General features: G+C 45.7%; 1 protein-coding gene across 1 annotated transcript; it reads right to left on the minus strand.

Moving 5' to 3' along the window:
- Window positions 1-2,571: 2,571 nt before the first annotated feature.
- On the minus strand, window positions 2,572-26,572 carry LOC144805403 (uncharacterized). The gene is made up of 3 exons (XM_078671966.1): window positions 26,521-26,572; window positions 25,228-25,346; window positions 2,572-8,858 (listed from the first exon to the last, which is right to left on the minus strand). The coding sequence occupies exon 3, from the start codon at window positions 7,619-7,621 to the stop codon at window positions 6,263-6,265; it is 1,359 nt and encodes a 452-aa protein (XP_078528092.1). The 5' UTR covers window positions 7,622-8,858; window positions 25,228-25,346; window positions 26,521-26,572; the 3' UTR covers window positions 2,572-6,262.
- Window positions 26,573-27,649: the final 1,077 nt, after the last annotated feature.

Here is a 27,649-nt window from a genome sequence, read left to right on the forward strand (position 1 = left end):
ACCCCTGGGTCTCTGAGGATTACTGTTTCAAATGAAGACCTAGCTAAGATGAAATATCCCTTTAAAAGGACGATTCCACACACTCTCCTTGCAATGTGATACAACCCCCTCAGCAAGAGGGAGGAGTTCAGGCATGTTTTGTTATAGAGAAAGGTATACTAAATACCATAATAATGAGCTCAGGGTAGTGGGGGCAGCAGAGTGAAAGTTAAAACTTGCTAAAGGGTATGTGTTTTCCATTATTTGTACGCCCCTGGGCCAGGATTAAAAACAGGGAACTGTGGGAGACATATATATGCACTGTTAGAGTCAATAAGAGGTCAACATGTTTCAGCCTATTTACCCCCCAAAAAGGTGTTTGCCACATTCTTCAGGACTTAATCAAAAATTCAGCTGCTCAATGTACTCAATCAATAACAAGCATTGGCATAGCCAATAGGTCTCACCTTTGGGACCTTATAAGTGTTTAGCCATGCAGATCCAGTAACAATGTGAAATAATTTCTATTAAAAAAAAAGAAGACTATAAACTAACTAAGCTAGACGTGACTTTATAACTGGTAAATCAAACGTTTCTGGAGGTTTAGTATATATAACCAACTCCTTTTTTCTATGGTGTGTCATATAAAATTGATGCTCTAAGTTTTGGTAAGAGTACACAATGTCAAAAAATTCAATACTGCTTTATATCAATTTACCTTTGAAAGCTTGAAGTAAAAGACAATTCTTAGTGGCATTTCCTTATGAGTAGGCGCTAATGACTATTTCCGAATGACAATGTAATTAGCAATTTTTGTATAAGATGTGTTAAACGTATGGGTAGGGAAAATGGCTATTTTGGCCAAAGGCTCCCCTTTCTATATTCATGCTAGTTTTAATTTGTAAACAGAATCACAATTTGTAATGTGGTACACTGTAATGTTAGATGAATCTGTTTTACCCTTCTGATAAGCAAGGGATGACGATGAACCGTTTTTTCGTCCCTGGTTTTAAATGGATTCAGGTTGGAACAGAAGAGGTGTTGGTTGACTTTGCCTCAGAAAATGGTTGTTTCCCGCATGCTGCTTTCATGCGACTTAAATCCCTTCAGAGGAAGAGGCGGCTGCATGCCTGCATATATGGCCAGATCAGTACTTGGCTGTTTCGGTTCTCCAGTGGGGCTAGAATAGAAGCTGTTAAGGGCAGGGGCTTAGCTTCCCATTGGTGCAGCAGGTGCAGTGGCACCAGGTCCCAGATGCCTTAAAGGCCCACTGAACCCTGATAACTGCTGTTTGTCACAGTTCAAACAGAGGCCTGAGGGGCCCACAGAACAATGATTATTGCTGTTTCCCACAGTCCAAATAAACAGCAGAGGTCACATTTCCTTTCTTGCCTTGGGGCCCAAGGCACACTGGCTAGGCCACTGGTTAAGGATGCAGTGGGGAAGAAGTGGCGAGACAGGTGGATTATCTAAACAGCTCGACGATGACTTCATGCCTGGGTATTAAAGTATTCATTACAATTAAAGACTTAAGCAGGAATAGCTCGATTAGCGGCTGCCTTTAACTTCTCATTTATCACATCTCCTAATTTACAGTTTTATATTAGATGCAGACATAAATCGTGACCTATGAATATGTATATCTATCTTTAGGTTCAAATGACCCAACTTTTCCATATGCAAGTATCAGACAGGTCGGAAACGCCTAATGGCTTTAAACTTGATAAAGCCACATTAATCACTGGTCTTGGAATGCAAATGGCAGCATTAGGCACGCAGAGGTCTATTCTACGTAATCTCATTATGTTCAGGGTACGGGAGAGTGTTTAGGGCATAACGCACTTTGACAAAAACATTTCTGCCACAATAGAAATTCAATCTTCCTTGTCCTACCCTAGTATACAAGTAGTACCACATTCTTTGTATACTTGAATTAAATAGGCACACAAAATAGTATCGTATTTAAAGGCCCAATTCAGAATTACAGGGAAGGTGCACTGTCCCAGACTACACAACGGTGCAGTTTTCAGTGGGTGCTATCATCCCACACAGGGGGGAGCACACCAGATTATGCTGGAAAAAACATGTGGTGCCCCAACGTAGGCGCAGTTGTAAACCACCAGTCTGCTTACATAGTAAAGCGTCTGGCAGCTATTAAATGAGGTGGCACGTTTCCCCTGCAGGTGGGAGGGGTCTGTCACCATCCTGTCAGGTGGGGGGTATACCATCAGTGCACCTCCTGACTGCTTGTTTGCCTTTTCCCCCGTGTCAATAATACAGTGCAGTCCTTGGAGGAGTAGTCAATATGTATTCATGAAAGACACTTGTGTTTCTCGGATATATAATCCCTAGATGATGCCTGAACTGTTCCCCAATGGGCTATTTGTACATGGTATTGAATTGTATGGTCTTATGAGCACTGTTAATAATAAAAAAAAGATTTAGTGGAGTGTTTATTGCCCTCTATGTCATTCTACTTCTAAGCACCTAATACAGCTTGTACAGTGCTTACTGTCATCTGCTCACTTACATTATGCTTATTATGCTTAATATAAATAGTGCAGAATTTAGGCGTTTATGCCTGCCTACAACGTGGACATGATACAAATAGCAGTACCTAAAAGGTAGATGGTACAATTCAAAAAGAGTCTAAGATACTCCAGCACAGATGACTTTGGATCAACATTACGGGGCATCAGTCTTGATGGCAAGCCAACTTAAAACTTATCAGTATTGTATACATTATTATCAGAGACTATACTTGCCTCTTGGATACAACTTTACAATGGAATTTAATTAATTTGTGTACAGTTGTGTGTATACAATAAAACAGCCTCCCCACCATAATTGATCTGTCTATTCATCTTGTTGGGATCTGGAGTAGCATGCTACTCGCCGAAAAGCACTTCAACACTTCATCAGGGGTAGCAAGCGCTATATTAATGCAGAACCTTCCCTCTTCTATCCGTCCACTATCTTTTTTAACCCAACTAACAGACCAACATGTCCAGCTCTCATATACATTTTATATTTCCCTATACTAATTCACCACTAATCATTTTTGGATCCTAGAGTAGTGTGCTACTCGTCGAAAAAGCTCTTCAAAGTTCGTATGGGATAGTAAGTGTTATGTAAATCTAAATACATTACAATTACTGTTTACATCGGGCTGCACTAACACGAGGATAGAAGTAGAGTGCGAATTAGAGTTTATCTGCTCAGAACAAAGCATACTACAGAAAGTGTGTGAACAGTCTATATGTTGTGCACCTGGCAGAGAAAAACACACCAGAGGTGGGAAGAAGGTAGGTAATCTGATGGTCAGACCTATGTGGAAAGAGGCTATCACTTTGGGCAGAAAAGAGGGCTTACACTTTGTTTGGATGGACAGCAAGAAAGGGAGGTCTGGAAGATAAGCCTGAAGCTCACTCATCCTGCAAGCAGAGGTGATGGCAAGCAAAAAACTAGTCTTCTAAGGAGGCGAAGAGGACAATTATGTAGGCGCTCAAAGGGAGCACACATAAGATAAGTGAGGTCAACTCCCACTAGGGTATTACGAAAGGAGAAGGAGGAAAGAGATGAGTAATGCACTTCAGAAATCTGTTAACAATAGGATCGAAGGCCATGCTCAAGAGCTCGGGGTACCAGACTTGGGACTGATCGCGTTTGATCTTCTTCAGCAATCTTGGCAGAAGTGGTACAGGAGGCCGCAACTCCACTTGCAACGAAAAGGGTCGCCGAGCGAGAGCCGCTTTGGAAACTCTAACACGCAGAACTGCTGACATTTAGCGTTGTCTTCGGTGGCGAATAGATCTAACCAAGGCTCTCCCCACTACTGAAAGAGACCTACCACGACCTTCGAGTGAAGATGCCATTTGTGATCCATCATGCACTGGCGGCTGAGTTTGTCCGTCCTTGCGTTCAGTGAACCTGTTAAGTGTTGAACCACCAGAGATCTGCCCTGATGTTCCAGCCATGTCCAAAGGCGAAGAGCCTCTTGACATACGGTCCACGACCCCACCCTGCCCTGTTTGTTGCAGTACCACATGGCGGTGGTGTTGTCCGTGAACACCTGCACCACTCTTCCTTTGACAGAAAGAAGGAATGCCTTCAGTGCAAGACGAATCGCCCAGAGCTCCAGAGGGTTGATGTGGTGCCTGGACTCTGCCAGAGACCAGAGGTCTTTGATCTCCACCATTCCCATATGGCTGCCCCAACCCAGGAGTGACGCATTCGTCACTACTGTGAACTCAGGTTGGGGAAGGTAGAGGGATCTGCTGTTGACCCAATCCTGGTTCGTGAACCACCACTGCAACTGACTTGCAGTCACCTCCGAAATCTGAACGTCATCGGAAAGATTCCCCTGGTGCTGCGCCCACTGAAACTTCAGGTCCCACTGCAGAGCACGTATATGCCATCTGGCATGATGCACCAGCAGGATGCAGGAGGCACGAACACCGGGATGGAGGCTGAAACATCGGTATCATAGCCCCAATATCCTGGACTTGCTGCTAGGGAGGATAGACCCAAAACTGTGCTGTGTCCAGAACCGATCCGATGAAAAGGAGCTTATCGGATGGAATCAGGTGCGACTTCAGCACGTTAACTGAGAACGCCAGCAAATGCAGGAAGTCAGTCGTAGTCTGGAGGTGGGAGCCTTCAACAGCCAGTCGTCAAGATAGGGGAAGACTGGAACCCCCTGATCTGCGCAGATGAGCAGCGACCACCGCCATCACTTTCGTGAACACCCGAGGGAGGGGGGGCTGGTAAGGTCAAAGGGGAGCGTGGTAAACTGAAAATGCATGTGGCCTACCGTGAACCGTAGGTAATGCCGGTGGGCAGGCAAGACGGGGATGTGAAAGTAAGTGTCCTTCAAGTCCAACGCTACCATCAAATCTCCAGGTTCGAAGGCAGACAAGACCTGAGCCAAGGTTAACAACTTGAACTTCTCCTTTCGGAGAAAGCGGTTGATATCCCTGAGGACTAAGCTAGGATGCAGGCCTTTGTCCTTCTTGGGTACCAAGAAGTAGTGAGAGTAGCAACCCCGACCTACTTCTGGCACAAGGACGCGTTTGACAAAGAGATCCATAACTTCCTGGAAGAGAAGGGCCAAATGATCCTCCGACATGGGATGAAATCACCACAAACTGCATGACCCTTACGCACTCCGCTGCTTGCGGAACTCCGCGTTGACCGCCAGAGTTTTTTAGTCACTTTGCGGAGTTCCTCACTGAGGAACTCCGCATAGGCTTAATCTTATCATGAAAAAATAGATATCAGTCATATGTTAAGAAACAAGGGTGAGTAGAAACCTTTTGGGTGGAGTAAAATTTAAGACATTATTATTGTGATTTTTTGGGCAATTAGTTGATTTTTGCATGCACTAACACTTCTCTGTGTAAAGTAAAGACCTTGAGAGTTTTGTAACTTTCAGATACTCAAATTGTGGATTCTGTTGCAATTAAAAATATTTCCAGGCCTGAAATTTCTTTGGAGGTTGCATGCGGGCAGCCTAAGTTATCCTGCAAGAGTTTCTTGATGAATTCTATTGCAACTACAATATGTGCTCTCTCATTCTAAAGTCAGGTTGTTAGAAGCTTTTCTGCAACTCAAGATACGCCTTACTTTTCACCTGGTGTGGATGCATTTCTCATGTTTAGTGAAATCTCCTTTCTGAGTATAACGGTTCTGGCTTTCCCCTCCTGTATATGGCTTTAGTCCAGTGTGAATTCTCTCATGTGAAATGACATTGTATTCAAGACTAAACCTCATCTGACATTCAGAACACACATAAGGCTTTTTTCCCCCTGTGTGAGTTCGCTCATGTCAAGTGAGAAGTAATTTGTAACCAAAACATTGCTTGCATTTCGAGCACTCCTAAGGTTTTTTCCCAGAGTGGGATCGCTCATGAAGCATAACACTGTCTTTCAGATTCAACCTTTTATGGCATAAGGATTTTCTCTAGTGTGGAGTTTCTCATCGTGAAATAGCATTTTTCTCTGCAGCTTTTCTGGCATTCAGAGCACTCAAGGTTTTTCATCAGTATGGAGTCGCTTATATTTAGTGAGGCTGTGCCAATCAAATAGGAATTTCTGGCATTCCCAGAAATTGGTAATGTTTTCCCCCTGTGTGCGCCTGCTCATGTAGAGTGAGATTGAGTTTAAAATGCATGCTTTTCTGGCATTCGGAGAACTGAATTATTTTGATGGTGTGTTTTCTTATGGCGCTTCTAACCATCTCTACCTCTGAATCTTTTCTGACATTTAGAGCACTGATAATTTATTTATATAGTGTGGATTCTCACATGTTCAGTGAGATGAGATTTTTGGCTGAAACATTTTTGGCATTCGGCGCACTGATAAGGTTTTTCCCCAGTGTGGGTTCTTATATGCTGAGTGAGACGATATTTTACACTGAAACATATCTGGCATTCGGAGCACTGATAAGGTTTTTCCCCAGTGTGGGTTCTTATATGCTCAGTGAGACTGCTTTTTACACTGAAACATTCCTGGCATTCAGAGCACTGATAAGGTTTTTCCCCAGTGTGGGTTCTTATATGCTGAGTGAGACAGCCTTTTTGACTGAAACATTTCTGGCATTCAGAGCACTGATAAGGTTTTTCCCCAGTGTGGGTTCTTATATGATGAATGAGACTGTTTTTGTATATGAAACATTTCTGGCATTCAGAGCACTGATAAGGTTTTTCCCCAGTGTGGAATCTCAAATGTGCAGTTAGAAGTGATTTACGGCTGAACTGTTTTGGGCATTCAGAGCACTGATAAGGGTTTTCCCCAGTGTGGATTCTTGTATGTTCAGTGAGTCTGCTTTTGAAACTGAAACATTTCTGGCATTCAGAGCACTGATAAGGTTTATCCCCAGTGTGGGTTCTTCTATGCTGAGTGAGACTGTTTTTGTATATGAAACATTTCTGGCATTCTGTGCACTGATAAGGTTTTTCCCCAGTGTGAGTTCTTGTATGATCAGTGAGACTGCTTTGATCACTGAAACATTTCTGGCATTCAGAGCACTGATAAGGTTTTTCCCCAGTGTGGGTTCTTATATGCTGAGTGAGACAGCCTTTTTGACTGAAACATTTCTGGCATTCCAGGCACTGATAAGGTTTGTCCACAGAGTGGGTTATTGTATGTCGAGATAGACTCTGTTTGTTACAAAACCTTTTCTGGCATTCAGAGCACTGATAAGGGTTTTCCCCAGAGTGGGTTATTGTATGTCGTGATAGACTCCGTTTGTTACAAAACCTTTTCTGACATTCAGAGCACTGATAAGGGTTTTCCCCAGAGTGGATTCTCATATGTTCAGTTAAATAAGATTTTTGGTTGAAACTTTTCGGGCATTCAGCGCACTGGTAAGGTTTTTCCACAGAGTGGGTTAATGCATGTCGGTATAGACTCAGTTTGATTCTAAACCTTTTCTGACATTCAGAGCACTGAAAAGGTTTTTCCCCAGTGTGGATTCTCATATGCTCAGTGAGATAAGATTTACGCCTGAAACTTTTTTGGCATACTTTGCACGGAGAGTGTTTTCCCCCAATGTGGATTCTCATATGTTCAGTGAGATAAGATTTACGCCTGAAACTTTTTTGGCATACTTTGCACTGAAAGTGGTTTCCCCCAGGGTGCATTCTGTCAAATTCTGTGAGATAAGATTTATGGCTGTATCTTTTTGGGCACAGGTAACTTTTTTCCCTAACTTCAGTTATTTTGCCTCGATTTTAGAGTCGGGCTTGTTTAGATAATGTTCAGCACTTATCTCTAAAAGAAATTGTGTGTAATCTTCTCAACACTTGAATTGAGCAAAAAATGTCGGGAAGCAGTCCTGTAACACCTGTTGAAATTTTTCTAACAGATAATAGTCTTTAGGTAATAGCCTCTCCGGCAGCAACTTAATTTGTGACTGAAGTTTTTCTCGAATCTATTTCTATAGGTTCTTAGCAATGCAGTAATAAGGTGTTAATCTGATATTTAATGATTAAACTGATAAGTACCTTTTTGCACTGGTGTAATGGCAGTAACTGAGGGCGTTAGAACGTGCAGAGTACTATTGTGGATCATTAGTCGCAGAACATCAGTTCCTTCTACCCTTTCTACGTTTGGGGTAAGTTTAAGGTTCGTAGTTCTGAGGATGAGGATTTACATTAGATATAGCGCAACAGTGCTCCTTTAATCCATTTTTATATTTAACAGTTTTATATATCACTCCTACACAACAGATAATGTTGAGGCGATTTACATAGAATTACAGAACAGTACACAATAAAAAGGAAACAATCTGAGATGGTCATTAACACAATAAAGTGGTGAATTTTTAAGGTTTTCGCAAGAAAGAGCAGAGTGGGTCAAGGTGTTATATCCCAAGGCAGATAGTCTCAAACTTGCGTAACTGGTTAAAAACGGTTGTTGAACAAAGGTGATTTTCCAATCTTTTGGTTGTTATTGTGTTAGCTTCTTTCAGCGTCTTTTCTTTGATGGTATCCAGAAGAAACCTTTAGTTGTAACTTTCTTTTATGCAGTGTGTGCTTCCTCTCTAGAATTACTTGATGCTTTAGTTGAACGTTATTCTGTCATGCTGAGGCAATTTGTCTTTCTGATAATATTTCAGATGAGGATGCTGAAGCGGTCTTTCTACATTATTTCTGATGCTGTGTGCACAGATATGGCTTTGCTCTGGGTTAATGAAATGCAAAATTAGAGACTTCACTTACAGGTATAGTACTTTCCTCGCCACACTTAGATTTTTGGAAATTGTTTAAAAGTAGAATGCTGGATGTCCTTCAATTTTTCAAAATAATCCTTCTTTTGGCACTGACATTCACTTGCTTAGTGCTAAATCTTGCTTTCTTCGTCCGTAATTTCAATCACCTATAGTATTAAAATTAAATAGTTAATACATGTACATTTCCAAAAATATAATTTACAAGCCAAATCAATGCGGAAGTTTGAATATGCTGAGCTGTTTTTCAGACAGAGCAGAGTGCAGAATGGTAGCATGAGAGTGTTTGGATGTAGGAGTGAGGTTTTGTAGAATTTTCAACATTTTATTAAGCTCACAAAGAATACATGTACCCTATGGAGTTGCAACATCGAATCCCAAAGGCAGATTTGAAAGTCATATGGACTGGCACCAAACAGATATTAAAAAACTATATACTATTAATGAATTTGTAATGCAGATTTCTGGGAAGGGAATGACTCCTCCACAGACAACAGGCGTTTTCCCCTGCCCTGAGTTACCACCTACTTGTATCTGGTTTCCTGACTTTTGAGTTTTGGCCTCTGCCTCAAGCAAATCTATTGTGTGCTGCAAGGACTATGCCTAGACCAGGGGTCTCCAACCTTTTGTGTAGTCAGAGCTACTTCTGGCCAGTGAAAATCATCGTGAGCTACTGAACCCGAAGCAACTCGCGCATTTTTCCGAGAGACCCCCCCACGCCCAGTTCCATTGACTTTAAGCCTAATTTCATCAGAGCCCATACTGTGCATTTCTGCCCTGCGTTTCACTTGTTTTTTGTGCCTTTCTGCCCTGTTTCACTCGTTTTCCCCTTGTTTTTTGTGGCTTCTGCTCTCTGTTTCACTCGTTTACCCCTTGTTTTTTGTGCACTTCTGCCCTCTGTTTCACTCGTTTTTTGTGCCCTTCTGCCCTGTTTCACTCGTTTTTGTGCCCTTCTGCCCTCTGTTCCCTTGTTTTTTGTGCCCTTCTGCCCGCTGTTTCCCTTGTTTTTGTGCCTTTCTGCCCTATGTGCCACCCGTTTTCCCCTTGTTTTTGTGGCCTTCTGCCCTCTGTTTCACTCGTTTGCCCCTTGTTTTTTGTGCCCTTCTGCCCTGTTTCCCTTGTTTTCTGTGGCCTTCTGCTCTCTGTTTCCCTCGTTTTTTGTGCCCTTCTGCCCTCTGTTTCCCTCGTTTTTTGTGGCCTTCTGCCCTCTGTTTCCCTCGTTTTTCCCTTATTTTTTGTGCCCTTCTGCCCTCTGTTTCCCTCGTTTTTTATGGCCTTCTGCTCTCTGTTTCACTTGGGTTTTTTTTGGCCTTCTGCTCTCTGTTTCACTCGTTTTCCCCTTGTTTTTTGTGCCCTTCTGCCCTGTTTCCCTCATTTTTTGTGCCTTTCTGCCCTCTGTTCCACCCATTTTCCCCTTGTTTTTGTGCCCTTCTGCCCTCTGTTTCACTCATTTTCGCCTTGTTTTTTGTACCCTTCTGCCCTCTGTTTCCCTCGTTTTTTGTGCCCTTCTGCCCTCTGTTTCACTTGTTTTCTCCTTGTTTTTCGTGCCCTTCTGCCCTGTTTCCCTTGTTTTCTGTGGCCTTCTGCTCTCTGTTTCACTCGTTTTCCCCTTGTTTTGTGCCCTTCTGCCCTCTGTTTCCCTCATTTTTCGTGCCCTTCTGCCTCTGTTTCCCTCGTTTTTTGTGGCCTTCTGCACTCGTTTTCCCCTTGTTTTTTGTGCCCTCTGTTTCCCTCGTTTTTTGTGCCCTTTTGCCCTGTTTCCCTCGTTTTTCGTGCCCTTCTGCCCTCTGTTTCTCTCGTTTTTTGTGGCCTTCTGTCCTCTGTTGCACTCGTTTTCCCCTTGTTTTCCGTGCCCTTCTGCCTTCTGTTTCCCTCTTTTTATGTGTCCTTCTGCCCTGTTTCACTCATTGTCCACTTGTTTTTTGTGCCCTTCTGCCCTCTGTTTCCCTCGTTTTTTGTGCCCTTCTGCCCTCTGTTTTCCTTGTTTTTTGTGGCCTTCTGCTCTGTTTCACTCGTTTTCCCCTTGTTTTTTGTGCCCTTCTGCCCTCTGTTTCCCTCGTTTTTTGTGGCCATCTGCCCTGTTTCACTAGTTTTCCCCTTGTTTTTCGTGCCTTTCTGCCCACTGTTTCCCTTGTTTTTTCAGGCCTTCTGCTCTCTGTTTCACTCGTTTTCCCCTTGTTTTGTGCCCTTCTGCCCTCTGTTTCCCTCGTTTTTTGTTTGTGCCCTTCTGCACTCTGTTTCCCTCGTTTTTCGTGCCCTTCTGCCCTCTGTTTCCCTTGTTTTTTGTGGCATTCTGCCCTCTGTTTCACCCGTTTTCCCCTTGTTTTTTGTGTCCTTCTGCCCTCTGTTTCCCTCGTTTGTCGTGCCTTTCTGCCCTCGTTTTCCACTTGTTTTTCGTGCCCTTCTGCCCTCTGTTTTCGTCGTTTTTCGTGCCCTTCTGCCCTCTATTTCATTCGTTTTCCACTTGTTTTTCGTGCCCTTCTGCCCTCTGTTTCCTTCGTGTTTCGTGCCCTTCTGCCCTCTGTTTCCCTTGTTTTTTGTGGCCTTCCGCCCTCTGTTTCACCCGTTTTCCCCTTGTTTTTTGAGTCCTTCTGCCCTCTGTTTCCCTCGTTTGTCGTGCCCTTCTGCTCTGGTTTTCCACTTGTTTTTCGTGCCCTTCTGCCCTCTGTTTTTGTCGTTTTTCGTGCCCTTCTGCCCTCTATTTCATTCATTTTCCACTTGTTTTTCGTGCCCTTCTGCCCTCTGTTTCCCTCGTTTTTCGTGCCTTTCTGCACTCCGTTTCCCTCATTTTTCGTGCCCTTCTGCCCTCTGTTTCATTCGTTTTCCACTTGTTTTTCATGCCCTTCTGCCCTCTGTTTCCCTCGTATTTCGTGCCCTTCTGCCCTCTGTTTTACTCTTTTTTGTGGCCTTCTGCCCTCTGTTTCACCAGTTCTCCCCTTGTTTTTTGTGCCCTTCTGCCCTCTGTTTCCCTCGTTTGTAGTGCCCTTCTGCCCTCGTTTTCCACTTGTTTTTCGTGCCCTTCTGCCCTCTGTTTCCCTTGTTTTTCGTGCCCTTCTGCCCACTGTTTCATTCGTTTTCCACTTGTTTTTCGTGGCCTTCTGCCCTCTGTTTCCCTCGTTTTTTGTGCCTTTCTGCCCTCTGTTTCCCTCATTTTTCATGCCCTTCTGCCCTCTGTTTCATTCGTTTTCCACTTGTTTTTCGTGCCCTTCTGCCCTCTGTTTCCCTCTTTTTTCGTGCCCTTCTGCCCTCTGTTTCCCTCGTTTTTCGTTCCCTTCTGCCCTCTGTTTCATTCGTTTTCCACTTGTTTTTCATGCCCTTCTGCCCTCTGTTTCCCCTCGTTTTTCGTTCCCTTCTGCCCTCTGTTTCCCTCATTTTTTGTGCCCTTCTGCCCTCTGTTTCCTTCATTTTTCGTGCCCTTCTGCCCTGTTTCCCCTCGTTTTTCGTTCCCTTCTGCCCTCTGTTCCCCTTGTTTTTCGTGCCCTTCTGCCCTCTGTTTCCCTCGTTTTTCGTGCCCTTCTGCCCTCTGTTTCACTCGTTTTCCACTTGTTTTTTGTGTGCCCTTCTGCCCTCTGTTTATTTTGTTTTTCGTGCCGTTCTGCCCTCGATGACGTCACAGGGGTCATACTCTCACAAGAAGAGTCTGCAGCACCAGGAGAGGAACGTCATCCTCTTCACCCGCCCCCACCCTCAGCTAAGCTCCATTCCGAGCGGCTGGTTTGGGTGAGGGCGGGCAAATGCAGCCGGAAAAGTAAATAGCCCATGAAGGGCTACACAAGCTACTCCCAGGGTCTCCGTGAGCTACCGGTAGCTCGCGATCGACCGGTTGGAGACCCCGGGCCTAGACCTATCCCTCAACTATGGTCCAGAGTGTGAGTCAAGGGCAATGAAATTAAGGCGTACTTTCATGTGTTCATTTTATTCCACCTTTTTCGGCACCTGGATTTACTGGGTGCAGAAAACCAGGACACAATCTTTTTCCAGACAGAAAACTTAAGACTGAAAAGACGCATAAGACTCTGGGTGCAGCAGAAGCAGCCAAGACTTATGCTGGTTTTTTTCACTAACTGGGGGAAACACACAATTCTTCCCTCTGTTGGTGTTCACAGTTGTTGTCTGCCTGTGATTCGGTGTTGAGTGCAGAGCGTATCGATTAGAGCCGAGGGGCCGAGCAGAGGAGGAGTTGATGAGCAAGCGGAGCGGAGCCTGGGACGACTGCCAGGGTTTGTTTTGTGACCGGTTCCCGCTTCACCCGCGTCCTGTTATATGGTCGCTTTAAGTTCTACGGATCTGCGATGGAGGCAGGAACGGCCGCTGCCAGCACTGCAGTGCTAAAGCGCTGCTGGTGCTGCTCGTACGGCGGCTGCTGCAGAGCACAGAGGAGCACAGAGGAGCCTTGGCCTGCCACCTGATTTATGTAAAAAATGTGTTTATTAATTTTTTTTCTCCACAGTCCACAGGCAAAAATTACATCATCACTTGGTCCCACGCAGGGGATCAGAAAGCCTCAACAGAATTATAACAGGTGGACAAAGTGCATTGATCAATATAAATCAGCTCCTCCTCTTATTAGATAAGCCAAATGAAAGATACAGCTTCTAAGTGCCCCGGAGCTTAGAGAGACAGATAAAAAAGAAAAAAAAGACGATCATGCAACTTTGCTAAGCCAGCAGATAGGTCTAAAGAAAACTCAATGGCCTTCTGTAACGGTAATTTCTCCAGGTTGCTCCACCGAGGTGTTGTATGCGGAATAGCCAAAAAGCGTGGACAAACTCATCCTAACATGGGATAAGTAATTATGAATCTAACAAGGAACAAAGAAAAAAACGAATAAAAAAACACTTCCCGGCGTGGCTACCGGCCGAGAAAGATGGCTGCGTTCTAGCAGAGCTCCGTGACTGCAGGGCACCTTCCCCGACAATTCGCACGCACAATACTCCTGACTTCAGCAGGCGCTGCTACGGCTGTATAAAAACGGGAGATCTTCCGGTTCCCGGTGAAGCAATCGGCTACTCCAGACTCCTAAAACTCAAGCGGCTACGAGACAGTGCAACCGGGGCCTAACAGCACTACGGAAGCCAGGGACTAAAGTTTCACGGCGGCCCGGCATACAGATTACCCGACAAGAACTGCTCCTGGACGCAGAATAAAGGCGGCAAAAACCAAAACGGAAGCGGCTGCGCGCACAGGACATCCTTGGACTACAAGGTACTGGCGACTGCTGGAGGAGGCAGCGAGGGGGCTCTGACCGAAAACCCGACGTTACCGGGCAGGGACTGTGGACTGGGGACGCCGCAGTACGGCGGCACAAAATGGCGGCTTTCTGGAACCACCGGCCTCTCTGTTACCGCCACTGAGCACACCAGCCGGCTCACTTGCCCCACACGCGGCACTAGCTGCAAATCAGTGACACCAGCAGGCATTTTAAGGGCCCTAGATAGCACTGTGCGAAGACACCCGGCGCTGTCTCACGAGCTTAACGGGGCTATAGGGAGCAGTTCCACAGCTGAAAGACAGAAGCTGGAGGTACCACAGGCCGCTGGTTCTACACAGCGGACCAGCCCAGCGCAACACAGGCCCACACGCGTTCCCGGAGTCACCAAGGAACACACTGTACAACACATCGAGGAACAGTTGGCAAACGGGGCTCTTCTCCTGTCCTCACGAATTTGTGGGTGCGTGTCCACTGCGATCAAGTACCATGACGGGCAGGTGCAACAGCCTCCGCACTTGAAAAAATATGCCTATGTAAAAGAACCCCAGAATGGTCAACCGAACGAAGCACCACGCACATCATCCAAGACGACCAACCCGCCTGGTGACGCCGAACAGGTCACCCTGAAAGACGTTATGGCGGCATTGCACACAATGCAAACTTCAATGGGCACTATCTCCACCGATATCTCCCTGATAAGGGCGGACTTTTCCAAGTTGTCAGACCAATTGATTGAGGTGGAAAAAGCTACATCGGGGCTAACTGACGACACGGCGGCCTTGAAACACAAAGTACAGAAACTGGAAGATGACAATCTGCTATTAAAGGCGAAACTTGACGAACAGGAAGGCCGCTCACGGCGCAACAACGTACGCCTGGTGGGTGTACCGGAAACAACAGGACCTATTCGTAGAAGATTTGATCTAAACTAAGCTGCAACTGAAGGGCCTGTCAAATTATTTATCAGTAGAACATGCCAACCGGGTGTCAGGGGGGAAACCAAAACCAGGGGGCACCACCGCATCCAATCTTAGCGAGGATCTTCAACTTTCACGACCGCGATGCCATCCTGCAGACAGCTCGAATGGCTCCACCAGTCAAAATTGAAAACGCAGAGGTCACCTTCTATCCAGACTACACGGCAGCGGTGGCACAACAACGACGAAATTTCACGGAAGTGAAAAGGGAACTCCGTTCTAGAGAACTCAAATACTCAATGCTCCTCCCAGCGAAGCTGCATGTTGAAGCGGAGGGAAAAACGTGTTTTTTTGAATCGCCCAAAGATGCGCAAGACTGTTTGGAGGGCTGGCGGCAGACAGGGAAACCCAGGAACCGAGTCGCAAGACATAATAACCGATAATGGAAAAGACAGAAGCCCACAACAAACTGCATCACTGAAGAGAAGCTATGACTTGGCTTTTTAAGGATTAAGGACCTCACAGGCTGCCACGCTTCACAACACAGCAGTAGGAGACTATGATATGGACACGGCCCGAGATTGGGTGGTGAGCGCAGGGTGGTGGGTACTGTTACATTGACCTTCCTTACAATGGGTCGATTAAGGGCGTGATACACAGGCAAGTTATGAAGACTCCTACAGGTAGGACCTACCGTGATGTTGGTAGCGCTGCATGGACATTGATGGGTGGGAAGGAGGCTATAACAGTCACGGTAGTCTCACCCTCACGAACACTACATTTTGTTCTGGGAAGTAAGCACTCTGCTCAGTTGGGGGTGGTGGATGGTTCTGTATCCGCCGGGCAGGGAGGCAGGGTGGGGGGTTGGGATTTTTATAGCGATAAGTTTCGGTTTGTTTTGGTCTCTGGTGAACAATGACCACTTTCTTCAGGGACTACAATTGTTTATCGGTGGCCATAATGAGCAATTGGAGATGGGGACAGTCACAGATCCGATGTGGGGGAGGGCAGGGTTTGGGATTAGGGGCCAAGGATTCTTGAAGCAACTGCTACAATGTTTACGTTTAATATGTTACGTTATTTCAAGGAACAAGTTTACGTGTCAACTATACAATCTATGCGCACACAGGGCAGGTCATGTACAGCAGGTATCAAGTAGTCACTGACCATAGGATATACATATCAAGCACGACGTGACACCACATGAGGGGCGGGAGACCAACACTCAGTTACCACTTCAGCCGGGCCCCCCTTGTCCATAATTTCGTGGAACGTAGATGGGTTGGGTCATAAGATTAAACGAGGGCTGGTCCCACAGTACCTGAAGCGCAAGGGGCCCTAGATTGTTCTACTCCAGGAAACACATTTGACAGGAACAACATGCAAGGCACTAGATAGATGGGGCTTTAAAATGGTAGCTCGCGCTGAGTTCACATCTGGCTCTAGAGGGGTGGGAATCCTAGTCCATAAGAGCTCCACATTCATGATTAAGAACACTTGGACTGATGCACAGGGACGGTTTGCGGTACTAACTGGGCAGTGGGAAGGTAGGTTGTATCACGTGCTCTCCGTTTATGTTCCCCCTACACTTCACAGGCAAGCAATTCAGGACCTCGGGAGGCTAACCACAATAGAGGACAATACACATTTCTTGCAAGACATTAGGATGCCTACGCTTTCCCCGGAAGCCAGGGAAGACCTAGATGCTGAGCTCTCGTCGGAAGAATTGGGGCGGGCACTGGCGGCACTCAACACAGGGAAAGCAATGGGTCCAAACGGGCTACCAGTAGAGCTGTACAAAAAAGTGGCGGGTCTGATCACACCTCACTTACTTAACATGTACAATGACTCCCTGGAGGATGGCAGGCTGCCACGGGATCAGCGAATAGCCACAATTGTGGCAGTGCACAAACCGGGCAAACCTGCGCATATGGCAGCCTCTTACCACCCAATATCGCTGATGAATACGGAAGCCAAAATACTGGCCAAAGCGTTGGCACTCCGACTACAGCCACACCTCAAGGACTTGGTTCACCCGGACCAATCAGGGTTCATGCCGGGATGTAACACCTCCCTTAATCTACGGAGGGTGCATGCCGTTATGGCCCGTACACCAGAGATACAGAAAGATGCAGCCATCCTTTCCTTGGACGCCACTATGGCCTTTGATTTAATGGAATGACCGTTCCTCTTTGCGGTACTTGGCCCGAAATTCTGTGCATGGATAAAACTTTTATAAACTGAACCCCTCGCGCAAGTAGTAGCAAACGGAAGATAATCAAGAGAATTCAAACTAGGAAGGGGTACCAGGCAGGGATGTCCGCTGTCGCAGCTGCTATTCGCCCTAGTGGTGGTACCGCTCGCTGCATGGATCAGGCAGGACGTCTCCATTCATGGAATGAGATGGGAGGAGGACTGGGAGGATCGTATCTCGCTATATGCGGACGACGTGCTCGTATATTTAACATCCCCGGCGAGATCATTAGTGTTCCTACTAGACATTTTTACTGCATACGGGAAAGTATCCGGCTACACTATTAACTGGACGAAATCGCTACTCTATGTATTGCACGGGCCTACACCCAAAATCCCGGCGGGATGCGAACTGCAGATCGTGGCCAGAGATTTCAAGTACTTAGCAATATATGTCACCCCATCAGAGTCCATATTCATGGAAGAAAATTTAATGAGTCCCCTGAATGACTCCGAGCGGACGTAAAACACTGGAGATCCCTCCCGCTGACGCTCCTGGGTAAAGCTGCACTATTTAAAATGCTAGCCCTTCCGAGATTCCTTATATGCCCTACAAAATACCCCATTTCCTGTCCCCCCTAAGTATTTCAAATCCATTGAAGCAGAAGTAACAACCCTTTTGTGGGACGGTAAACCCCCCCGGATAGCACAACACAAACTGGTCCGGAGTTGGTATGACAGTGGTATTGCTCTACCGAATGTTAAACTCTACTACTGGGCATCACAACTGATGACAATAAATTAATGGTTGCACGTCCCACAGGACGAACGAGCATACAGGTTGGACCGCAGCCTCCTGCCGGCAGACCGACTGATGAGGGCGCTTTACACCTACGGAAAACAGGAAGGACTTACAGGACCAACGGCACACACGATTAAAATATGGCACGCCGCACAGAGGGCCTTGGGATGGGAGGGAGCGTTGACACAAGCCACTCCCCTCTGGGACACGAGAAAACTGGGCATACTGGCGAACACAAAGGGATTCAAAGAATGGGACCTAATTGGTATCTCTAAAATAGGCGACCTATGGGCGAAAGGAGAGATAATATCATTTGAAAACTTGCAAGCGAGGTATAAGATGGCAGACTCGGAACGATTCCGTTACATACAGATACGACACGCATTACAAAGTGCAATTCCCCCAGAGACCAAATTGGTGGAATCCTCCCCTCTGGAGGATAGGCTCCTCACGGACTACATGGAAAAAAAGGCAACCTCCTACACATACAAGAAACTGATCAATAATCAACCAGACCCCCTGATAGCACTAAAGGGAAAATGGGAGACTGAATTGGGAGATATCGAGGAATCTGATTGGATGGACGCCCTAGCATCAGCCCGAGAGGCAGCGATCCCATCCCGACTTAAACTCATTCAACTGAAAATATTACACCAAACATATTATCCTCGCACCACGATATTTAAACTGAGACACACACCAGATCACCTTTGCCTCAGAGGGTGTGGAGGTATTGGAACATTTTACCAAGAGTATTAGCGATAATTTCAGAGGTGGGAGGAGCAGAAGTGATATATGGATTGATGTAGCCTGATTACTGTGTTAAGTTAGCATGAGCTTTTTGTGAGTTTAAACACCATTTTTCCTTTCTGTTGCTTTTTGCACACGACACACATCTGCTGCTTTAGCTTTGAGCCTAGTAAAATGTTTTCGGTTCATACGAGAATAATATGTTGTTACACTGATATCAGCCTTGCTTGGAGAGCTATGTCTGTACAGGGAGTGCTGAAACCTTCAAGGATATCTCAACACAGTAGTTGTTATGAGCACTGATCTTCGCACGTCCCTAGACATAACATACATGCAGCTGCAGCCAAGTTCTGGCTTTAGGCGCGTTTTATATTGCTTTGCACAAGAGCATAACACACACTTGATGGTGCGTTGCATGCAGAGCTGGTTGCTGATGATGTGATCCCTTACCACTAGGATCTTGAGGTATGGGGCCGCTCTGCTAAAACCCACAAGAGACCTTCTTAGATATAATATAATATACTAGCTAGGGAGGGTGATAATTAGGTTTTGTTAAACCCTATTCATTTTAACATAATACTATGCTTGCACCGTTTGTGTTATATGGACTAGTGATTATGTTGATTACTTTTGTTTCTTATAATATGTTTGCTTGTATTAGCTAAGATACTGCGCTTGAGAGCACTGCATTAGTGAATAAACATTTCAAATATGCACGTGTCCTCTTTTACTCCTTGTTCTGGATTGAAATTATTGTATAACGAAAGAGTGTTCATGTGTTCCAATGAGACACTGTAGCTAGTCTGGTAGGGGATTTTTGGCTGCTAAGGTGAGTTTTGGGACATCCTAATTCACTGAGGTTCCAAGCCTCTATGCACAGTTCTGTCTGAGCACGGAATCCCTGCGACAATGGGCCCAATCGTTGGTGGTCTTATAGCGTGATACTTGAGTAGTACATCATTCAGTCCTTAACACCTTCACTATTGTTTCCGGTTAACGGCGGTGTCGGACAAACCTACCTGTATTAGTATAGGGCTTTTGAAGCTTGAATCTTTCTAAACGGTTTCCTTGAATTACTACCCAGTTGTGCTACAGGGTTGACTTTGTACCTTTTTCTTTCTGTGTCGCTATGGCCGTGGTGGACATTCCGCAGAATAGTCGTATTGCGGTGCGCAATCATTTGCAAAATTATAATGTTCCCGTGGATAGCAAGGCAGTAATTAGGTGGTGAGTGCAGAGGTGGCTTACCCTTACGAAATCTTTTATTCGTGGGTGACCTTCCCGGCGGTGGACAGAACTTCAGGTGCGTTCCATACGTACACTCCCACTGCTGTGCCAAATAAGTATACTCCGTATAGGGCACAAAGAAATTCCTATTGATACTTGGCAGCACCGCGTTTGGTTTAATGGCGCCCTACCCCATTCATTATCAGCCCCGAGGTTAGGTCCTTTGTCCATTCCAGGTGCAACTTGGCCTGTCTTGGCTGAATTTACACCTCATCCTCAGCACGGGGCATGTCCCGTAGCTGAGATCAGATGGCTACATGTAGTCGCAATTAGCGTGATTAGTTCGTTAGTGCAATACATCACCCGCAATCTCCCGGGCGGGGCCCCGGATGGTGCGGCGCTTCCTGCCGGACAGGGCGGTATGAAACCTAGTCCCCTTATGGTCAACGCTGTGATGGGCAGGCGTCCCCAGGAACAGGATGATTTTCCTTTCTGGCTTGCCGAGAAGTTTGACCAGCTGGAAGCAGTATTTCCTAACACGTCTCCTGGTGAGAAACACAGGATTCTGACAATTAGCTTGCCAAAGGATTTGACCCCCGAAATCGGTGACTGTGAGACCTGGTGTAAAACATTGGCAGCGGTCTACGCGAGGTGTTACGGCACTCCGTCTATGACTGTCCTGCCGACGGTCCTTAAACGTGTTCAGGATGACCACGGACCGGAGGCTGCGGTTGAATTGGGTATGCGCCTCTGTGGTTCCTTTGATGTGGTTTCCGATCTCATACTTGCTAATGTCAAGGGGGATGCGGTGAACTTTCACGTTGCCAATGCTTTGCAGGCGGTTCCCGATGCCGATAAACCCCGACAGTTGGCGAAAATTATTGTGGCGGCTTATAAAACAGTGGGCCGCAATAGTAGGGGCCTCAAGCCTTTTTCTAGTGAAGAGAAAAAACAACCCCAAGGGCAGAAGTCGGAAAGCGACGACCAGCCCAAGTCCCAAAAACAAAATTGGCCTAAAAAACAGAAACAGGGAAAACAACAGCAACAGCAGAAACAGGAGTCTCGTCCTGTGTCTCCAATGCCTGCGCCCACAGAACATGTTTATGACTTGCGCGATCGCGTGATGATAAAGTCACCTGATCGTTTTCAGGTTCCTGACCAACGCTCTCCTCGTTCTTTTCAGGAAACATCTGCCCTTTCGACCGGTGGTGGAGGAGGCGGCAGGGGTCGGGGTGGCCAACAAGGACGTGACCAGCCCCGCCAGAAAGACGGCAAGGGCAAACAGGACGATTCTTCACCGAAGAGACCCCAGTTTCAGAAGAAGAAAGCCGCTGCTTTAACAGCACACAGATATGCCACAGATAGTGAGAACCCAGCTTCGGAATCAGACATGGGCTCTGACCTTGCTGGACAGCGCAGCGGAGATTACCATAGTGCGAGAGGCCCTGCGTCCACTACTGAAGGTGACAGCGACTGACCGTTATGTTGTTGTTGAGACAGCTGACACTAGAGTAGCTCCCCCTGACAGGATCTATGAAATTGTCTTATTCATTGAGGGTGACATTCAACGCACTATAGAAGGGGTATTTTGGGAGAACCTTATGACTACCTATGACATTTTGTTAGCGGAGGCTGACTGGCCCCCACCTTTTGTGCTCGCAGCTCCGAGAGGGGAGGAGGTAATCCTCCCTAGTTTTGCGCACACAGTTTCGAAGGAGCATGCGCTGAATTTTGGGGAAGAGTGGGCTAAGGCTCTTGCGCCAGCTCTGTATCGTACACACTGTGGGTCGGATAAATTTTCCCCACACCACGAAATTCCTTTACGGTCTATGCCACAGCCTCAACCTCAATATCCCATAAAGCGTGAAGCAAAGGCTTCCGTTGCGGAAATCCTTGAACAATTAGAATATCAGGGTGTTATTGAAACTTGTGTGTCACCTATGAATAACCCTATTTTTACTGTAACCAAGCCTGACGGTTCATATCGTTTGTATTGGATTATCGGCATTTAAACTCGCATTGCCGTACTTGTGCAGTACAGAATACTCACGTCTCTGCTTTAGTGGATAGTCTTGTGCATAAGCGGTTTAAAACCACGCTTGACATTTCCAACGGTTTTTATGCCCACCATTTGGATGGTCTTAGTTCCCAATGGACCTCCTTTACTTGCGGCGGTGTCCAAAAACATTTCAAACGTTTACCGATGGGCTACAAGAATAGTCCTGTAGTGTTTGCTGCCCGCATAGTCTCTCTCTTAGAGAGGGTTGACCCAGATGCTTGTTCATATGTGGATGACATTTATTTCAGGATGACGAACTGTGGGAGCATCTGTGAACATGAATATGCTATGGTCTTACGATAGAGATGTTGAAATACAATGGCAAAATTACTTATGGTCAATTCCAAGTTTTTCATCAACAATGGGTATGAGCGAACATAAGAATGAAAACATCAGCAAGACTCTTGTATAAGAATTAGAAACCATAGGCCTAAGATGGCAAAATGGGCGATTTCCTCAAGATTTGCCAAAAGCATGGACTTTTCAAGCAGGGGATCATAGTGCTAGAATAGATTATACAATAGCATTGTTGAATCTATTTCATAAAATGTTGTCTTATCGGAAAGAGGGAATATATATAAACGACCACGATCATCAAATAATTGAGTTAAACCTAAATGGCCTAAGATTTGAAAACTATAGGTCACTTCCGGGAGAAATAACGACAGTAAATTATAAGAAACTTTATTGGTCAGATAACACCAAAGATTCTATTACAAACACTGCGCAGGCAATTGTGGATTTTCACTTCGAAGGAGATTACTCAAATGCTGTCGAAAAATGGTCTCGCTTCACAAAGCAATTAATTACCACGATCTCAATAATATGCTAATAAAGGTCAGTGGAGGAAAAAACCAGCATGTCCATTGGTGAAAATTTCGTTTGAAAGCCATCAATTAAAAAAAGGACGTAACAGAATCCTGAGATTGGTAAAAAAAAAGTTCCCAGTAATTGTTATATACGGATACCTGGACAAGAGTCCGGCTAGGGAATGGTTCAAAGCTTTCGAGGAAAATAAAAAAAACTCAAGGCCTAAAGCAAGGGTGTGTTTTAGCTCCATATTTATTTAATCTATTTTTATCAGACTTTACCCTTGCAATGAACTTATTATACGCTGATGACGTCGTCCTGCTAAGCCAAACAAGGGTAGGACTGCAGCAATTAATAAACAAAACATCAATGTATTCAATTGAGTACAAAATGACAATAAACGAAACCAAAACAAAAGTATTGGAAGTCAGTACCAAGAATCGGAAGGGCAGTCAATACAAAGGGTACCACCAAAAGCGAGAGCTAGAAAAAGTTCAATGTTATAAATATCTTGGGATACTGTTTGACGAGAAAATATCTTTTTCATACCATAAAATGCAGATGAAGAAAAGAGCCAAAAGTCTACAAGGGACTTTTCGCCTACTTTATAGCTCCTTGGGAGGCCCAACTTATACCCCATTAATAAAAGTAATGAATACGAAATTGCTCCCGAGCCTTATATGTAAGTGAAATACTCGTGGCTTGATGCCGCCCAGTCGGCATGCCCTAGACCTGAGACGCTGGCACTGCTTTGCCAAAAGCATACCGAACAGTCCTACCTTGGTACAGAGGGTCGAGCGCGCCGCTTTGGGGAGGGGGACCGCCCGGGTCGTAAACTTGCTAACCTCCTACGTCCACCGCGCGTTGCCTCCTCTATACCTGCTCTCAGTGATGGAGCCTGGACTGGACCACCTCTCCGGAAGATATTAAATCCTGTTTTCTCGACTTTTACTCTCGCCTCTATTGTGCTGGCACTCCCTTGCCACTGGAGGAGTTCGACCAATATTTTGAGTCCTTCGCCCTCGTCTGGCTCGAAGACTACCATCGAAAATTTCTTGATGAGCCATTCTCCAGGGAAGAAATATTGGCAGCCATCAACAGCTTACCTAGCGACAAGGCCCCTGGCCTGGATGACCTGCCTGCCTCGTTCTACAAATCGTTTGCTGACATCCTGGAACCGCATCTGGCGGCCATGTATAATGAGTCTTTCGACACCGGGCTATTCCCGCAGTCCCTGCGCGAAGCATTGATAAATTTGCTCCTTAAACCTGACAAGCCTGCCGACCGTCGTGACTCCTACCGTCCTCTTTCCCTAATAAACATAGATAATAAAATCTTCGCCAAATCTCCCTGATCAATCTGGCTTCATACCTGGCAGGGCAACCTCGCATAATTTTTGCACCATTTTCTCTGTCCTGCATCAAGTTAACCCTAACTTGCCGGCCGTGGCCGCACTACTCGACGCCACCAAGGCGTTCGATAGAAAAATAGATCAGACTGCTTGATCTAAAAAGGAAGGGCCGTCCGATGTATTTACACCGACGGCACCCAAGAAAGGCTGGACACATGACAATCCACATGACTGGCACTAGATCAGGCAGACGATTCGTTAGTTGGACATCGCTAACCATAAGGATGTGGGGTGAGTGTTATTAGGGCCGAAGCCTTGCTGATTATATGTAGAATAACAGGTCTGGGAGGTCACTACTGACTAGGGCAGTTTAGCAGCTGCACAGGCCTTGGGCATTGATCCTTAATATGTGACGCGCCACTGGTGACTGGAGCTGGCTAGCCACAACGCTAGCCTCTGGTATTCATTACAGGCAGGGTAACACTACATGTCAATATTGACTGGAACTGGTTGGCAGTAGAGTTGAACTCTGGTTTTAAATATTAGCAGGATTTAAGGTACAGGGGTCAATACTGACTGGAGTTACTTAGCAGGATAATAGGTCTCAGGGAGCCAATACTGACTGAAGCTGGTTAGTATGATCACTAGTCCCAAGGTGCTACTAATGACTCAAGTTGGCTAGAATGATAACAGGTCCCAGGGGCCAGTACTAACAGGAGCTGGCTAGTAGGCTTACATACAGGCCCAAGGGGCCACTACTGACTGGAGCTGGCTAAAAGAATAACAGGCCCATGGTTGGTGGGGGTGCGAGTAGCACCAGTGACCGGAGTTGGCTAGAAGCATTGACAACATTTGGTATTGATTAAATGCAGGATTCCAGGTCACAGGAGGCACTGCTGAATACAGCTGGATAGCAGCAGTGGTGGCCTCTAGGAAGAAGGAATTGAGAAAGCATAACTGGATATACTGGTTTCTTTAATACCGATAATTGGTTAAACAATGCGTTCAGTTACAGATAATGTTTCTGGGACTGAACCCCCGGAACAGTATACTGTGATTTGATTGTTTTATTTTAGCAAATGTACATAGCAGATATTGGCCCTTCCTTGTATCACAAACATGATCGGATACCTGCCTCAGAGCGCACTTCTTACAGACAAGTATGGGGTTATCATGTTGCTGCTAAAAGCTCCTTACCTGTGCGAGTTATCGGGAACGATGCAGGAGGCAGACCCAAACCAGCCACACATGGAGATCAATGACAAATACAGAAGAATTAACAGAGCTTCCAAGCTGGTGACCATTACTTAATTGACCTTGAAAATAAATGACACGTTTTTAGTATTCTGGTGACTCATGACCATAAAAAACAAAGGTTATAAATTCAATATTGTGTCAAATACTTAAAAAATGGAACTGGATGTGCTGAATCGGATGTTGCCCCAGGTCATGAGTGACACCTTCCACCACTATTGCTTATGGGACTTGTAGTTTTGTTTTTCTCATTAAAAGGATGGGCTCTAAAGTCCCAGTGTTATAAGCGATGTTGGTCAAAATCAGAGGCCTGAGTGAGGGTGAAGCATGACATAGCTCTGCTTAGCAGTGAGATGACTGACAGTTCCACAGCCCTTCCATTCTTTGACAGACAGAGGTTCATCGGCCTTTCATATTTTTTTGCAACAACAAAGAAACTTTTATTGCAAGATAACTTGTGTTATTATTCCAGCAGAACGAAATGCCATTCCTAATGTTTACGTCATTTTAAACACAAACACAGAAAAATGTATGGCCAGTGTTGTTCTTCTGCCTGTTAAAAGACAATCTCCATTAATGTGTCAGGAAATAAAATACTATGAGAAACCCTACTCTATTGCAGGGTGCTGCCTGCCACTATATTGCAGGTTACTTTCAACATAATCTGATTTATACATACATACTCCAGGGTGCTGCCAGCTATCGGGTGTACACACAGCAGTCTGGAGCCACTCAGGAAGGAGGTAAGCTCTACATTTCTTCTTAAGCCCTTAGGTTACATTCACAGCCTGATAGGTATGGAGAACTTTATCTGCGCTCTAACTGTGCCGAGCAGATACACGTAGCCCAACATAGTCTGTGTTGTGTGCTGGGTGATGCCTGGCATCTTATTATCGTTGGCGGGAGGATGAAGCTCTGATAGGAGCTACTACAACAAGAGCAGAGAAACAGGACCACAGATCGCCACAGAGTGACAACTGCCCAGAAGCTGAAGAAAGAACTCTGGAACAGCAAACCGCCTGCGCCCTGGAGATTCTCCAGGGTAAGCAAATGATGGTAATGAAATGCAAACTGCAGCATTAAGGTCACACACTACAACATCATTCCCTTAAAACAAAAGGTAACAGCCTACAAGAAAAAACAAAACAAAAAGCAACAAAACTAGAAAATGCATTTCCAAATGCTGCAAAAGAGAAACAGTTAATACAATTGAAAAATATTAAACTTTGTTGGTACCTTAGTAATGTGCTTACTTCTTGGCTTCACTCCATCTGCAGCAATAACGCTCTGAAAGGAGAAATTACTGCTGTGAGTCTCAGAGTCTTCAGTGTTCCTGGTCTCAGTCATGAAGACTGCGGTGTCGGAAGATAACTTTCTCTTATTTGGCTTTATAGTTCCACCAGTCACGGCATTGCTTTTAGCAGACACGCTACTGTCAGCAGCATCATAACTTCCGGCAGATCAGCAAAGCGGATCTCACCACTCACACTGGGTGAATATTCAACAAGCAGGGTCTCGGCTTACCAAACAGAACAAAAGAATCGGGTCTCATAACCATACCCAGAGCCACAGCTAGCTCTGCCGCCACTTGAGCATACCCAAACACCTCAGCACTTAAGCACCAGTCCCAGGAGAGACCATCTGTGAAGACTTGGTAACTGGTACTACTCCTGGGTCAGCACAAGCAGCATCATGGACAGCGTCTAACACCGCTGCCACAAACAATCATGAACATTCAAATCCTCGTCACCCAAACTATCCAAAAATGGCTTTCTAGATAAGCAGCCAGGCCTGTAGTTTCTGTCTCTGTGTACTAATTTGATGCCAAAGATGTAATTTTAAAAACAACCTTAGTTACATTACAGGGGCCTGACTGACACCATTAAGGGTTCAAAGCAAAGGGCTGTGGTCTGCGAACTTTAAAAGATGCTTGCCCCCAGACCTCTTCTGGACAATAAAAACTGGCAAAACCATTCAGAGGAATTGGTATCATAAATCATGTAAGAGTTCAGTAAGCACACTCTGTACCCTCAGAAAAACAGAGCGCACTCTATGAATGAGAGGTACTGCCTGAGCTTCAAGTTTGATACAATGCTCAGCCCATTCACTGCACCCACTCGGTAAACATCAGGAGAATGTAGCAAAGTATTCTTAATGTCATTGGCATCAAAATCTACATTCAAACCAGGCATGTCACTTAACACCGCTGGATTATCAGGACCCGGCCTCATAGCGAAACCAACTTAGTCTGATTCTGCCATTCCATCCCTTACCTTCCATTGATAGTGTTGGACAGGCCACATGAAGGGCTCGCTCCCTCCCCGCAGGACAGGGCCCGGGCCACCGTCAGCACCATTGCCCAGCC

The sequence above is a fragment of the Lissotriton helveticus genome (assembly GCF_964261635.1).
Source record: "Lissotriton helveticus chromosome 1_1 unlocalized genomic scaffold, aLisHel1.1 SUPER_1_unloc_1, whole genome shotgun sequence".
NCBI classification, from domain to species: Eukaryota; Metazoa; Chordata; class Amphibia; order Caudata; family Salamandridae; genus Lissotriton; species Lissotriton helveticus.